This window comes from Misgurnus anguillicaudatus, chromosome 19 (assembly GCF_027580225.2).
Source record: "Misgurnus anguillicaudatus chromosome 19, ASM2758022v2, whole genome shotgun sequence".
Classification (NCBI taxonomy): Eukaryota; Metazoa; Chordata; class Actinopteri; order Cypriniformes; family Cobitidae; genus Misgurnus; species Misgurnus anguillicaudatus.
In genome coordinates, this window is record NC_073355.2 from 15,239,536 (window position 1) to 15,256,279 (window position 16,744).

General features: G+C 39.1%; 1 protein-coding gene across 1 annotated transcript in view; it reads right to left on the minus strand.

Moving 5' to 3' along the window:
- The window catches only part of pde4a (phosphodiesterase 4A, cAMP-specific), an 80,310-nt gene that overhangs the window by 33,153 nt on the left and 30,413 nt on the right, over positions 1-16,744 (minus strand). The window contains exons 2-4 of the mRNA XM_055189349.2: positions 1,934-2,119; positions 774-810; positions 524-594 (exon numbers count right to left, since the gene is read on the minus strand). Coding sequence (XP_055045324.2) covers positions 524-594; positions 774-810; positions 1,934-2,119 — 294 coding nt within the window. The remainder of the gene's footprint in view (positions 1-523; positions 595-773; positions 811-1,933; positions 2,120-16,744) is intronic.

Below are 16,744 nucleotides of genomic sequence, written 5' to 3' on the forward strand. Positions count from 1 at the left end.
CACTTTGTAGGTATGAGCAAAAATGTGCTGTTTTTGTGTGTGTCCTTTAAAATACAAATGAGCTGATCTCTGCACTAAATGGCAGTGCAGTGGTTGGATAGTGCAGATTAAGGGGCGGTATTATCCCCTTCTGACATCACAAGCGAGCCAAATTTCAATGACCAATTATTTCACATGCTTGCAGAGAATGGTTTACCAAAACTAAGTTACTGGGTTGATCTTTTCACATTTTCTAGGTTGATAGAAGCACGGGGGAACCAATTATAGCACTTACACATGGAAAAAGTCAGATTTTCATGATATGTCCCCTTTAAAAGTGTATTTTGAGGTCTAAAAATATTATTAGTGCTACACAAAACCCAAGAAGTCTAGGAATAAAGTGTGTTTGTGAATTTACATTGTTCACTATTTTTATTAATCCGTCACAGCAATATTTTGAATACAATGTAAGCATTCTCTGTGAATGCCAAGCCTAGGAATGGTCATGAGGACACAGCAAACGGTTGCATTAAAGTGAACTGACTTGTTGGTGGGAGTCGTGACATTGGCGAGAATGGTGAAGTTGCTTCTGACAGTTCTTAGACTAGCCAACACCTGTGTCGAGGAGGAGGAAAGAAGGAGGAGGAAGAGAGAGAGAGAGAGAGAGAGAGAGAGAGAGAGAGAGAGAGAGAGCAGATGAACATCAGAACGTCAGTCAACTCCGCCTCTGCAAGTCATGACAAGCAATTAGCACTCATTATACAGTGTTTGCCAGACGCAACAGAGGGGCTTACCTGAGCAAAGGGGGTGACGATAAGGTCTTCAGTGTGACTACAGAAAGTAGAGACAAAAGGGTAAGGATTAAAAAACATACTACTTGTATGTACTTTGATAGCAGTGTAACACTTTATTTCTGAAAATGTTAGACATTCAGAAACGTGAGGGGAAAAAAGCAGCCAAAGGTGCGAGAAAATAGATTTAGCAGAACATGAAAACCTTTTTTATAGCCATAATCCTTAGGCGGCAATCGTGGTGGTCACTGCTGCGTTTTGAGAGCATTTATGAGAGCTTAACAGTATAGTAACACAGGTAAAGAGGGATTTAGTAGTTGTGCTTAATGCATGATGATTTGGGATTGAAAAATTCCTTTACAGTCCCCAAAACTGACAATTCTTATTTTTTAATATTATAAACTATTTATCTGTGTGGGTCATTATATATACACTCACCTAAAGGATTATTAGAAACACCTGTTCAATTTCTCATTAATGCAATGGTGTGGGGGATGTTTTCTTGGCACACTTTAGGGCCCTTAGTGCCAATTGGGCATCGTTTAAATGCCACCGCTTACCTGAGCATTGTTTCTGACCATGTCCATCTCTTTATGACCACCATGTACCCATCCTCTGATGGCTACTTCCAGCAGGATAATGCATCATGTCACAAAGCTCGAATCATTTCAAATTGGTTTCTTGAACATGACAATGAGTTCACTGTACTAAAATGGTCCCCACAGTCACCAGATCTCAACCCAATAGAGCATCTTTGGGATGTGGTGGAACAGGAGCTTCGTGCCCTGGATGTGCATCCCACAAATCTCCATCAACTGCAAGATGCTATCCTATCAATATGGGACAACATTTCTAAAGAATGCTTTCAGCAGCTTGTTGAGTCAATGCCACGTAGAATCAAGACAGTACTGAAGATCAAACACAGTATAAGTATGGTGTTCCTAATAATCCTTTAGGTGAGTGTATATATATATTCTGAATGAAAAGCCTAGTTTTCTATATCCAATCAATTTAAATTGGAATACACAAACCACGCCCACTGTGTTATTTTTTGTTTACCTCGAAAATATGTGACAATACGTAAGAAAAGTCAATCGCAACTTCCTGTTCACATGACTTTAAAGCCTTTCAAAAGTGAAGTCATTAAACGTTGAAAGACGTACCCCTCGCTGTTGATGGAGGAGTTTCGAGACATGGTCTTGGGGGACATTTCGTAGTCTGAGTCTGAACGGTACAGGAAAGATTCCCTCCTCTGACTCTGTGGGAAGGACGGATGGAGCACCAGACCAGGACTCGCCTGCGAATCCATAGGGCTGCGACCAGGAGAGGGCCCATTCTCCCCATCGTAGCTGTCGAGAGAGAAAGTAAAAAGGCACGTCTTGTCATTTAAACGCACATTTGCATGCAGCGGCAGCATTAAATTTCCTGTCGTTGGCCAGCAGAGCACAAATAAAGATGTGGAACATAAACAAATCGTGATTGCTTCTTACTCAGTAGAGACTGACAACGCTCTCTGAATATCTACAGAGCAAATGAACACCGTGTCACCCTGAACAGCTATTAAAGAAATCACCAGCCTAATCACTGAAGAATCCTCAGCTGCCACTTCACTATTTACATTCAATGGGTGCACTGTTGCTGAAAGGAATAGTTCAGATAGAAAATGAAATTTCTGCCATTATTCGCGCTCAGCCTGTTATTTTTCTGTCAAACACAAAAGCAGAATCATCGCTTTTCATAAACCAACAGTTTGTAATAATCAAAGCTGTCAATCTACAATTTTAGATAAGACTTTATTCAATTTTATTACCAGTGTCCACAGCACAAGTACAAGACCAATGAAATGCATCTAAGCGGAAGTGCAAATACCTAAATGTTTGGAAAAACTTAATTATTCGAAAATAATGCGCACCTAAGGTGGTAATGTGTTACACCACGGGTGTGCATCATTTTCAAATAATTCAAATTAATCAATTATTCCACTTATACCACAGTAGTATAAGTACAGATATAAGAGTATAGTGCATATATTTATACCTCATCTCTGCATAATGCACCTTCTGCATATAGCTGGTGATTATTATAGTGCAAGTGACATGTGAAAAGTATCAGGAATGTATCAGGAACAAAGATAAAAAGCGAGAAAATGCATGATATTAAAATCATAAACTGTACAATGGAGACAAAAGGCATGATAAAAGCATTATAGATTATACAGTGGTGGAGCAGCATTATGTGTGATTATTTTACATCCATTTAGAAAATTGTAGCAATATGGACAAAATAAATTAGGATAAATAAATAATGACAAAAAACATGTTAAAACAACATAAAAGCTGTGGCGAGGCAAGGGCCACCATGGGCAAAATCCTGCCCACTCCACTGCCCACCCTAGTTGTAAGTGCAGACGTACAAGACAAAAATAATTTCTAGGAGTGTGACGAGACACGAGATTGGGTTCGCAAGAACAAGAGGAGGCAAGATTGTTACACTTTTTAAAGCGCAACTAAACCCCTGGTCAGAGCCTGACTCCACCCACTGGCAATATTTGAAAAATGCAAGAAAGTGGGCAGATCCCAACGGAGATAGAGGGGATGAACTAAGCTCGTACCAAGTGTGTGGTAAGATCGTAACAAGGGCGTGGTGAGCTTGAACCTGCTTACGTCACTAGTCATTTTTTGGACCCAACATCCAATAGGAAAATTCAACTGCAGTAGCTACAGTTCAACCTGAAGAGGGCAGCACTCAGACGTTTTTACACCATATATTGTAGGATTGAAACACTTTATATCCAAAACACTTACTAAAATCAATGAACAGCATTAATTAAGAATCATTCTTAAAGATCATTAACTAAAAAAAACTTGGTTTAGGGTTAAGTTACTCTTTAAGAAATCCTCAATGATAAAATATATAAATGGGAAACGGAAATCACATAATTTTGAAATGTTATAACTAATCGACTGTCTCTAACAATTATTTTGGTATTTTAATAATGAATTTATTTTAAATATTTTGGTAATAAAATAGACCTAATTGAGCAATAACATTTAATATTAGATATAATAATGATGATGCAATAATAATTGGTTCAAATAAAGTATCAAGAGGGCAGAGGGCACTTTCAAACTCTAGATTGAGAAATGCTTAATTTTGGCCAAACAACATTTAAATCCATTTAAAGTGCACCTATTTCATTGCTAAAAAACGTTATTTTGTGTATTTGGTATAATACAATTTGTTGCGTGGTTTGTGGTTAAAAACACATTATTTTCCACATACCGTACATTTTTGTAGCTCCAGATATCCTGGCTTCCTCAAACGCTTTGATTTGTACAAAACTCATGGATCTGAAAGCGCTGTGTCCCTGATTGTCCAGCTAATCCAATTCTATCTCATGAGAATTTGTACATATTTTCGTCAATCATACACATTCCTAAGTCAGAATTTGGCGTAAACAGAATGAGAACATGGATCCATCATGCCTTGTTACCACTGTGCAGGCTGGTGGTGGTGGTGTAATGGGATGTTTTCTTGCCACAGTTTAGGCCCCTTAGTGCCAACTGGGCATCATTAAAATGCCACGGCCTACCTGAGCATTGTTTCTGACCATGTGCATCCCTTTATGACCACCATGTACCCATCCTCTGATGGCTACTTCCAGCAGGATAATGCACCATGTCACAAAGCTCGAATCATTTCAAATTGGTTTCTTGAACATGACAATGAGTTCACTGTACTAAAATGGCCCCCACAGTCACCAGATCTCAACCCAATAGAGCATCTTTGGGATGTGGTGGAACGGGAGCTTCCCACAAATCTCAATTAACTGCAAGATGCTATCCTATCAATATGAGCCAACATTTCTAAAGAATTGCTTTCAGCACCTTGTTGAATCAATGCCACGTAGAATTAAGGCAGTACTGAAGGCGAAACGGGGTCAAACACAGTATTAGTATGGTGTTCCTAATAATCCTTTAGGTGAGTGTGTATATACATTGTATTAATACAAGTTATTAATAAATTAATTTATTGCATTTAATTTCATTAACCAGCAGAATCACAATGCCAAAAACACCCATACGTTTCATGCATAAATATGCACTAAATACTGCCATTGCGTTAAATAGCCTCTCTAATAATTGAACCTGCGTTAAGAAAATTAAATTTACAATTAATAAGTTTTAGTGGTTTGTGATGTGTTGCTTACGTTATTCTCCGCCTGTCCTAGCCTAACCCGTTTTCTACTAACATCCAGCAGCTGACCATACTAATCTTCCCATATTAGTGGAGCTACATAAAAATACTAAGAAAATACACATATTGGTGTGATGTATAAATATTGTAAATCAATATGTTTCTTGACTATTAATTAAGAAAATGCACAGCTCACAGCCTCTAACTCAATGTATTTCAGTGACTCACTAATACTATGAGCTTCCAGGAACTATCCGAAGTCTCCATGAATCAGGTGACAGCCAAGCTTTTGGACTTCCGGTGGCACAACTCTGTCTTTATGACTCTGGTCCCACCAACACATAATGTTTCCGACATCCATGTATGGAACAATTCTGCATGAATTGTTTTTTAATTTTAAATAATTACATTTTTGGGCTATTCCTTTAAGCTTTACACGATGCATGAACAGTTTTGGCATTAAACACGTGACTAGTGGAAAAGTACTGCATACAGTGTGTGACCGCATCTAGGGTTATAATACTGTATTTGCTCAGTTGCGTGGCTCTGTGATAAAGAATAAAAACTAGTCATCCGGAGGAGCCTAATGATCACAGAGGTATAAGTGAACACAAAGCTGTTTGCGTGTCATCCAACAGTAATAAACCAGATACATAATGCCAACCTGTGACGGCAGATTGCATAATAAAGAACTGGAGAGACAGCAGTCAGGGGTGTAAAGTGCACAGATAATCTTTGTCCAATACACACCCTTTGAGTGTCTTCTAGACATGAAGAAACATACAGCAGAGGTCAAAATCAGGCCAGGATACACATACAGCCATATCAAATATACATATATGTTCATAACAATACATATCAGGACCTTTTTAAAGAGTGCTACCCTTATTTTGACCACTTTTCTGCCTTGGGTGGGGTTGGGTGCCCATGGGCTCACGGGCACGGTGACAGAGGACCAGAGCGGAGGAGAAAGAGGGATCTTACAGCCTCATCTCTGACTCATCTGTGGAATTATGGTTACCCTGCACCAGCGAAACCTCAACCAAAGCCTACACTTCAGAGTGAAGCGCCTGCCAAGACTTCAGTCTCCCTCTCTCCCTGTCATTCACTCGTCCTCCCCCTCGTTCCATCGCTCTCACAGACAAAATACTGAAAGCCCTCTTCCCACATGCAGCGCGTGAGGCATTTGAGCTCATCTCATGTCCCTAACTGCAGAACCAATAGTAATTTTAGCCTCTGGGTATATAGAGAGCTCCTGTGAGTTAGATCACGATTCGTCGTGAGAACTAGCAGATGTGTTTGAGCTGATAAATCGCACTGGAATGAAACGTTTCATAATCAAACGTTTGTATACTCTGAACTGAACATTGTGTATGTGTGACACAAAGTACTGTTGCCAAATTTTCAAACCAATCTTTTTTATCTTTAATTTTATGACATTGTCAAGTAATGACAAATATTTTTTTAGTCCCATACTAGCTAATCCATACTAAATAATAGCTGAATTTAGGCTAAATATTTAATTTTTACAAATATCAAAGTTGCAAAGAACCTCAAAATTAGAAATTAAAACATTTTACAAAAATTGCTGTAGTTATGCAGCTGTTTGCCAGTAACTTACTGTAGATTTAAATGTATGTTATTTACTGGCAAGCAATAGTTTGTTCAAAGTTAAATAAACATTAACAAGTCAGTAAGCGTGTTCGAGATCATCCGGCGCTGCGCAGACCGATCGATCGGCGAGGAGCTGAAAAGGGACCCGTCAAGTCGGACACCTGCTGTTTGCTGTAATGATGTGTGCACCCTGTTTCCTTTTTTTTTTTTTATCGTGAATGAAGTTCATTAGACGATTAATTTGTTAAAAACAAACCTTTTAATAAAAAGTTGCAACCAGAAACATTGAATATTCTAATTGTTGTTTATACTGTATGCCCGGAAATAATAGGAAACAAGCCTATATTATTACAATACCAATAGAGTTTGTTATTTTCATTTTTATTTTATTACACAACACAATATAACATATGTATCCATATTAACGCGTTTTACCTGTTAGAAAAACATGAATTTATCATTTTTATTAGTGGAACTGAAGGTTGGATTAAACTTGAAACGCCCGTGACATCATCTCGTTGTCATCAATAATGCGACCAATCACGAAGAGCTGTGTCGTCATCAGCCGGGTCGCGTTACTTTAAAACCATACGTCACAGTCACATGCCTGCAGCGCCAGCTCAAGTTGGACAAAATTACTAACCGGTATGCACTGCTACAAGTCAGCAGCCAATCGGTCTGCGCAGCGCCGCATGAAGTCGAACACACCTTTTGTCTTTACAGCCTCATGCAAAGCATTTTGGGAACCAGAAATCCTCATCAACCTTTATCTGTTTTTCCATCAGATTTTGGTTTCCAGAATGATTTGTGTGAGGCTGTTTTTTTGTTTTATTTTGTAAAGATAAAGGGCCCTATCATTCACCCGTAGCAATGCGCGACGCAAGTGTTTTTTGCTAGTTTCAACCCGGCGCAGTTCTAATTTTGTAATCCGGCCATGGGCGTGCTCGTATGAAAACGAGGTGTGATCAGGCGCATTGTTGGCGCGTTGCTATTTTGAGGCAACTAAAACAGACTACGCCATTGACCAACTAAAACCTGGTCTAAAGTCAATGACGTAATATTGTTTTTGTTATTTAAAGAGCGCATTCGTATTATGCGTCTATAAACGGGACGACAATGCGCTTTTGCTTATTACACACACAAAGGATGCACAGCAGCACACAAAACATTTTTAAATGAAAGATTCAAATGTAAAAGAGTCTCTTGGACATAAATGAGAACCGATTACAGGACTTTAGAAGGCGTTAAGATGAGATCAGCTGGCAGAAGAGCTGCTTCACCTGAAGCTTGGAAGCTTTATTTAGATTTTTTTATGGTACCGCACGGACCTTTGGATATGGTGAGATGAGAGTCATTTTAAGTAGCGTAATATTTTTCAAAACACTCCACACGTTTGTAAATTCTTTATCTCCTGTTTGTTACAAATAAAGTATTTTTGCTTAAGCAAATCTTTTTTAGCATATTTGTAAATTATTTTTTATAAAAACCTTTTTGAGAATACAGTGATCATGCATCATACTTTACCAACTTATTGTACTTAATACTCCATGACTGATATAACGACTTTTAAAGAGAACCAAAGCCTTAAATAACCATTATAATGATTAAAACACAGCGTCATTTTTTAACACCATCTGCTTACGATTTTCCACTTACAAATTCCGGCATGTAAATAAGCAACTGGCTTTTAAGGGGATGAGACATTGGTTTATTGCACGTTACGCCCAAAACACACCCATTACTCATTACGAGAATAGGAACAACGCTTTTAGACTGTGTGCCAAGCGCAAAGACCATTTTTCCTGTCGTTAAACTAGCAAAAGTGAATGCGGGCACACCGTAAATGCACTTGCACCGTATGCTTTAGATCATGCGCTTAGATCGTTAAAATAGGGCCCATAAACTTGTTGATGTTTAATGTTAATTTAACCTTTAACCTTTTGCCAGGAAATTACATACATTTAAAGCGACAGTAAGTTACTGGCAAACAGCTGCCAGTAATATTCGAATTTCTACAAATAAAATTAACAGTATAGTGAAACAAACATTTCTCTACACTGTAAAAAATCCTTGCTGCACTTAAACTTTTAAGTTTAATCAACTTGAATTTACAATTAATTTCAGCTTTGCTGACTAGTGAGGAGTTGCTATAAATGATAAATAATATTTTTAACTTTATTTTATAAGTTATAGCAACTCCTCACTAGTCAAGAAAGTTGAATTGTAAAATAAAGTTGATTAAACTTAAACATTTAAGTGCAACAATCTAGGATCATGGTGCTACTTGAGACAGCACAGAGGTACATAAGACAATACAAGACACAAGTGCCATATCTGATGGTTAAACTCAGAAAAGTTTTAGGAGCTATTTTATTCCCCATTCGTGAAAAGTGCATTCCTAGGATCAAATCTGTCTTTATGTCGGTTGTGTACGGTTTCTTTACCGCACAGGCCCTAGAGCATTATAGCACTTGAAACGTGCCCAAGCCAGCAGCTGCCGTCTCCTCTCTCAGAGATCGTGAGTGATGTGATTTCAGTAAACAGCCCCTGCCTGTCCTCTCTACAGGCCCCTCAGGACAAACACAGCCTCTGGCACTTGACCCTCTCCATCTCTCTTTCCTTACAGTCTATCAGTCTGCTTTACATCGACACTGCTCCTTTCCTCTCCATCTCTTTTTACAGTTACTCTACTCTCTCTATTCTTTTTTTCTTTCTTTAGCTCCTTATCTCCCAGCCAACAGAGTTCCTCTTGCAGCCATCGCAAGAGCATGCAGCGTAAGCGCCTGATCAGAGCTCTTGTAAAAAAGATGGAGTGCTTGAGTACTTGAAAAAGGGAGAGAAGAGAGCAAAAAGATGAAGGAGGAGAGAAAGACCAGGGGGAGGGGGTGACTCATGGCCCTATCTAAATATTTACATGCCCTCAGTGCCTGAAGCATGCACAGCTTTTTCCAAAACGTTTTATGTTTCCAGAAACAACCGCATCACTGATTACAAATGGTTGACCTTAAAAAAATGAATGTACAACCCCTGACAAGACCAGCTGGTCCAAGCTGTTTTTAGGTGGTGGCCCAGCAAAGCAATCAGATTCATCAGCAACATTTGTTCTTTAAAAACTGCATTTACAGTATGAATGATCAAAACAAAAACAAAAAATCAGTATGAGCATCTACACCCATAAAAATAACGTTATGTTTACAGATGTAGACAGCCTGCTGTTATTTTATGTTTGGCAAAAAAATGAAAAACAGATGTTTTGGGGTACATGAAATTCTTCAATGATGTGAGGATTTGGGAGACGCCGTCATTCTTTAGAAGACTTACTTCCGTATGAGTCATTATCAGTTTTAAAGCATCCCAGACAATGTGAAAGAGGACATTAGCGAGAGCGAAAAAACATAAAGCAGGGTTTCCCGCAGAAAATTTGTTAGTTAAGGTGGTATGGGGCGTGACAACCAAAGGAGTGGGGCATACGCATCATGATGAAAATTTTAATATTTTTATTTAAAACACTCAAATAAAACATAATTTTAAAGAAACTATGACAGACAATGAACACATACTAGATTAATAATGAATTAAATGTTTTTACCTCTCACTGGAAAAGCTGCGTGACAAAGTGAAACTAAAGGGTTAATTAACAAACTAAAGCAGATGTTGTAGAACGTCTGGCGAACAATGATAGATAGTGCAAAAAATGTAAAAACTTATTATTTCCCACTATTAATTACATTATCTTAAAGGAGTGTAACTACTGTAGCATGTAAATAATGCAGATAAATAACGTGAGCAAGAGCGCTCAACAATTATATCGAATCAACAGGCACGTGAAACCAAGCTAGCAGGTTGCAAACAACAAAATCACCAACTAACTTACTTTAAATTTGCAATAACTATAGACTTATACAATAACAGGCTTAAATAAACCCAAAACATAAGTCCACTTACATTTCTCACGGACACGCGCTTTATCAACTGGTGAATTTCGGAGAATAGCTCAAATGCACTTCACACCGAGAGCGGGCACGCGCGCCACACGGCCCAAATGAGAAAGACGTGGTCCGTCAGTGACCTAGTTAAGGCGGTAGGGTTTCCCAGCTTAGGCGGGCCGCCCGAACTGCAAAGTGCTGGGGGAAATCCTGTAAAGGAATCCGATCAGTGCTAGAAACCATCTGGAAAAAAATCACTTTGAAAGGGATCCCAACAATACCATTCCTCTGTTTTTGATCATTATAATTATGTATACTTTATTTTTTTGGAGCAATTTCATGCAAACATTCTTACGAACTTCTTATAATTTATTTAAAGAACTTTCTTATTTTTTGTCTATTTTTTTGGAGCAATTTCATGCAAATGTCAACCTTACCATGAAAAAGTGAAGTTTTAACCAATGTTTTTAACTACACTGATATTTCAGATGTCAATAAATTTGGTCCACTGTGTAGATTTTAGCGACATCTAGCTGTGAGATTGTGAATTGCAATCAACGGCTCAGTCCACAGCTCACCCCTCAATTTCGAAATGCATAAAGCTATGGTGGCCAGCACAAAAAACAAACAACAAACATGGCATCGTCTCTGAGAGAACATAATAACACTCTGTAGAGCAGTTTGTCCATTTAGGGATACTGTAGAAACATGGCGGCGACTTCCATGTAAGGAGACCCGCGCCGTATGTAAATAAAAACAGCTCAGTCTAATAAAAACAAAACAGTTCATTCTTTATACACCACTGAAATATAGTTATATTATATTGCATTTTTTTGTCAAGAGATCCTTCTAAAAGTGACACAATACACCTTTAAATACCCATGCAAGGTCTTTGTTTAAGTTTGTTAAACTTAAAAAAAAAAATTGTAAGGTAAGCAGCACAGATTTCAGAATTGTCACGTCCATAACAGAGAAACATCACATCAATATTTTTGTTCCTATCTGCACAGCGAAAGTTAAAATAAAATAAATATTTAATTCACAGAATTCCTATAAAGTATGTTGTCTTTTTATGGAGCCAGAATGATCTCAATAATAATTCACGCAAAAAACACGATGCACACACCCATAGCCAATTTCACACGGATGAAACCTAATTCACGTGCACGAAATACGAACGCACGCACACACGCACGCACACACGCATACACACACACAAACACACATATACAGCGAGGAAAAAGTATTTGAACATTATGGAGGGGTCTGAAATTGTCATCGTAGGTGCATGTCCACTGTGAGAGACATAATCTAAACAAAAAAATCCAGAAATTACAATGTATGATTTTTTAACTTTTTATTTGTATGATATAGCTGCAAATAAGTATTTGAACACCTGTCTATCAGCTAGAAGTCTGACCCTCAAAGACCTGGTAGGCCCTGTCCCAATATCCGCACTTCCGCCCTTGTGCCCCTCAATGCGGGTTCTCGCTAAGGGGTGGAAGACCGTTGGGTGTCCCCATCCTCTAATTTTTTCTCCAGGGGTGATCATAAGGGCACTTAATGCACCCCTTTAGTAAGTACGCATCAGACCGCACTTTGCTAAAGGCTATTACCTAAAATCCTTGTAGTGTCCTACAGCTAACCAATGAGGGAGCAAAACGGTTGCTATGGTCGGTCGCCAGGAAAACTCAGAATGAAAACATTTAAAATGTTTACTTCACAAAGATTAGTTTAATGAGAAATTTCATACTCCTAAAATAATAGAGTTTAATGGCTTACTTCAGAAATACGTCACGAAACTAACTAAAATTAGACTTTATAATACATTCATTGTGAATTACTAACAGCTCGAAAATGCTCGCGGGAGTCAAACCGGCAATCGATCCGCCATGTGAGTCGAACGCTCCGAAAGCCCGGGCACACTTCACCCTCCACGTCCATCTCTGTCATGTGGATGCATGTGTGCGGGATGGACCGATTGGGAGATTAGGGAATGATATTTACTCACTGCACCGCCTTCATACTCTAGCTGGTCTCTGTAGCAAATAAAATCTTCTATAGTCTTAACACATCACTCATTTATGTAGTATATATCACGTTAATGATTACAAGGTGGTAAAAAGATGAATGGACGGATAACCTCATGAGCAGAGTAGAATAATTCATTTCAAAGCTTTTCATTTTATTCTTAAGTAAATATTTGAGAACTTCTTAAGAAATGTTCGAGAATTGCACTTAGGAACATTCTTACGAACTTCTTATAATTTATTTAAAGAACTTTCTTATTTTTTGTCTTAAGAATGTTTTCGTGAATCCGGCCCCAGATTACAACAGAAGTGACGTAGATAGTGACGTGTGTAAAACTGCCCTAATTCTGCTCTTCACAGCTTCAGGCCCTTGAGCACTTAATCTGCTAAGTGCACTTTCAACAAGTGTCCACTTCGAGGAAGACCTTAGGGCGTTGTGTGAATATTGGGACAGGGCCTTAGTCTGCCTTTAAAATGTCCACCTCCACTCCATTTATTATCCTAAATTAGATGCACCTGTTTGAGGTTGTTAGCTGCATAAAGACACCTGTCCACCCCATACAATCAATAAGAATCCTACTACTAACATGGCCATGACCAAAGGGCTGTCCAAAGACACTAGAGACAAAATTGTACACCTCCCCAAGGCTGGAAAGGGCTACGGGGAAATTGCCAAGCAGCTTGGTGAAAAAAGGTCCACTGTTGTCACGCTTTTCGTACACAGTTGTACATTTGTGAATTGCGTTTTTTGTTTGTGAAAAATATTTTATGAATATGTATGTTTATTTTGTGCTTGTGAATTGCTTTTTTTGTGAATATATACATATATTTTGTGCACGTGAATTAGTTTCATACGTGTAAATTTGGCTACGCATGTGTGCATCGTGTTTTTTGCGTGAATTATTATTGAGATCATTCTGGCTCCATAACCCATGCATATTTCCCTCATCTAAAAGAAAAAAACATGGATAAACTGATATTCTGCTGATGTCTGGACCCTATCATTAAAAGTTTATATGAAAACATAAACTGATGTTTCAATGTATTGGTAATAAAAAGTAGGATATTTTAATTTTTTACTGAAAATTTCACATTCCTAATGTTGAAATTGCTTCATAAATTGGACATGATTTTTAAAATCATTTCTTTTTTCAATATTTTATCAGTATTACCATATTGAACGACCCCTTCGATTAAAATCCTGATAGAGATGCTAGCTTCCATAACACAATATATGCTGGTGACCACCAGTGTTGTTTTTAGCATCCTATCAACAAAATAACAGCAGTGAAGCTTAACTGCGCCGTTCCCTGCAAATCCATTTCCTGTATTTATAAAGAACAAGTCATTGTTTTAAAAACATTAATATTGCACTCAGAGGGTGTTGCTTTTCTAAAACTGTATTCATTTCTTTAGAGGTAGTGTGTGCAAGAGAGAGAGAGAGAGAGAGAGAGAGAGAATGTGTGGGCACACACGAATGCTCCTGCTTTTCTGTCTGTGCTTTACTTTGATGCCTCCTGTAGTCATGTGACATTTCTGCTGCTTGGAGACTATCCACAAAGCAACAATACAAAAAAATGAGAAGCCTTGTCAACCGGTTTTCCCCTCTCCCCCCTCTTTCTCTCCTGCGCTTCAACCCCCTCTTCTCCTCGTTCGCCCTCCATCCTCCTATCTGGCTTTCTATCAGTCTCTGTCTTGTCTTTCAAAGATCTCGTCCTTTCGCTGCATCCTTCTCTGTAATTTGTGTCTGTGACTCAGCCCAGAATAAAAAAGCAAGCAGAATGCACGCCGGGATATTGGAGTTCTCATTTGTTTGTAAGGCACAAGAGACACAGTCACTATACCCCCTTATAGACGCACAATCAAAGGCCGTTTTGTGTGTGTGTGCGCAACTGCCAAGCATTGCATGCCGCTCTCAGAAATTCAAATTGAACTCCGAGAACTAAAAGAATCAGATATTCACAGTTTTAAACTATTATTATAAATAGCAACAACATAGACAGTAAAATTTCTAGTGCGCAAATGTGGTGAATTAGCAGGCACACATGCAAAAAAAGCAATGAAGAAGAAGCTATTATCTTGCTTCGGTAATCAATGAAGATGGAAAAATTTATTAAGCTTTCATTGCAGATAATGTACACACAAAACACACTCTCTCGCACGCTGTGATTGCAGGATATGCCACTGGCAGCTTTCTTTTCTATTCGGTGATAACAGATTCCCTGGAGAGCAGCGCCTCGGACAATGACATGATGATCACAGGGGGCACGGAGGAAAGGATTTGTGCCAGCTGGGTGATTCTTTCCTATAGCAGATAACACACTAACGTCACAGTCTCCCGTGCCTTTGAAAACAGACCACGGTGCATTGATCAGGCCGTTTATGCGTCTTCCTTGTCTTTCCGAATGACCTTGGAATAACGGGAAATTGCTGTAACCTGACAGTAATCCCAAGAGACAAGAAAAGCAAATAGCATTTTCGAAACACAACAAAATCTAAAAAAAGAAAAACAGTTACATGCTAAAAGTCCCAGGGGAAGAATTACAATCCATAACAGGTCAGACATGTGCCGCCTGAAGGCTTCACACAATGTGGAAAATCTCCCTGCATCTGACAGCACAGTTAAAGTAATTCGATAAATGTTGCATCGTCCTCTACGTAGTCTGGAGAACCCGAGCGCAGGCATGACTCTTCTGTACCGTGTTGTTCGAAGTGGCAGTTTTGAAATTAATTGAATATAAATCTGGCCTATGAGTAATAGAGCATGTAATGATCTAAAATAAGTAGCTTTGAGTCACAAAGCTTTGGACTAAAATGCGACTCACCTAATCAGTGTAAACAGAAAAACTACCATCCACCATTTTTTCAGAGATCACGGCGTCATGCGTTCGGAGGGGGAACCACCATGTATTTGGGGTGTGATGACTGATGAGATCTTGTGCGACAAGATTAAAATGTTACCAGATTTCTCGTGGAGGTGATATCAGCATGAAGTTGAGTTTGTGGCAAAACATTTAACAGTGCATGCATATTTGTCTTTTATTGCATGTGCTTTTTTGTTTGGGTTTCCAATAATGCAGTGGCGGCCAGTGACTTTTTTTTCCGATTCATGGCCTTTGAGACTCGATTTTGAATCGACCACATAAAAAAGCGATTAATCGAAAAATCGATTGCCCAGCTCTAGTTCGGAGTGTGATGCGTGTGGTTCGTCATTTCAAAATCTGTGTTCGGCGCGTCAAGTGAACCTATGTGCATCACGTGTTGGTCAAAATAAGTGCCTGCTGCAGGGTTTATAATAAAAGAGACGCTCGCATTTGCCGGATATTCGCATAATCTCATGCGTAATCAGAGTTTACTGTTAAGGGAGTGTCTTGCGTGTATTTTGTGAACGTGAGCGTCTCTTTTATTATAAAAGGTTTTGACGCGTGTTCAGCAGGCACTTATTTTGACAAAATGCACATAGGTTCACATGACGCAATAAACACATATTTTGAAAACACGAGCAACACACAAGCCACTTCGAACTAAGGCTGGACATTTTTCGATTAATCGTTTTTCTTTATGTGGTCGATTTAAAATCGATTCTCAAAGGCCACAAATCGATTTTATTTTCATATTTATTTCCACAAACATTGAGCGTAAGATTAATGGTAACCTAATTACTAGTCTTCTCCACTAGATGTCACCCTCTTTTTTGCCTTGCACGATGTTGCTAAGGAGTGAGAGGCGAGCCTGTCATTGGCCCTGTCCCAAATGGCACACTCTGGACTTGTGGTCCTCCTCAGAGTCCACACTTTGATGACACTATAGAGTGCAGACTTTAGGGACCCTTGATGCGAGTCCACGTGGGTGCACCAGAGTCGTGTTTTGGGACAGACTCGAGCGTCACGCCGGTAATAGGAAGGGAAGTTGCCCGTCAGTGTGAACTCCTCCCTTCAGTCATCGGATTGGTCTGATTGCTCTTTCGCAAGGACTTCTGGGCTGGTAAAGTGCGCGAAGCCTGCTGCAGTGCGGGCTTCGCCGGAGACCACATCAATGGGGGAAAGGGGGCGCTGATGAGCACACTTTAAAGCGTAAAAATGACAGATGGGACACCTTACGGACTCATAGACTAAGCGAGCATGCGCAATTTAAGTCCACGAGACAGAAAGTCCACATGAAGTGCCCCATTTGGGACAGAGCCATTTATTCATTCAGTGCTTAAAAT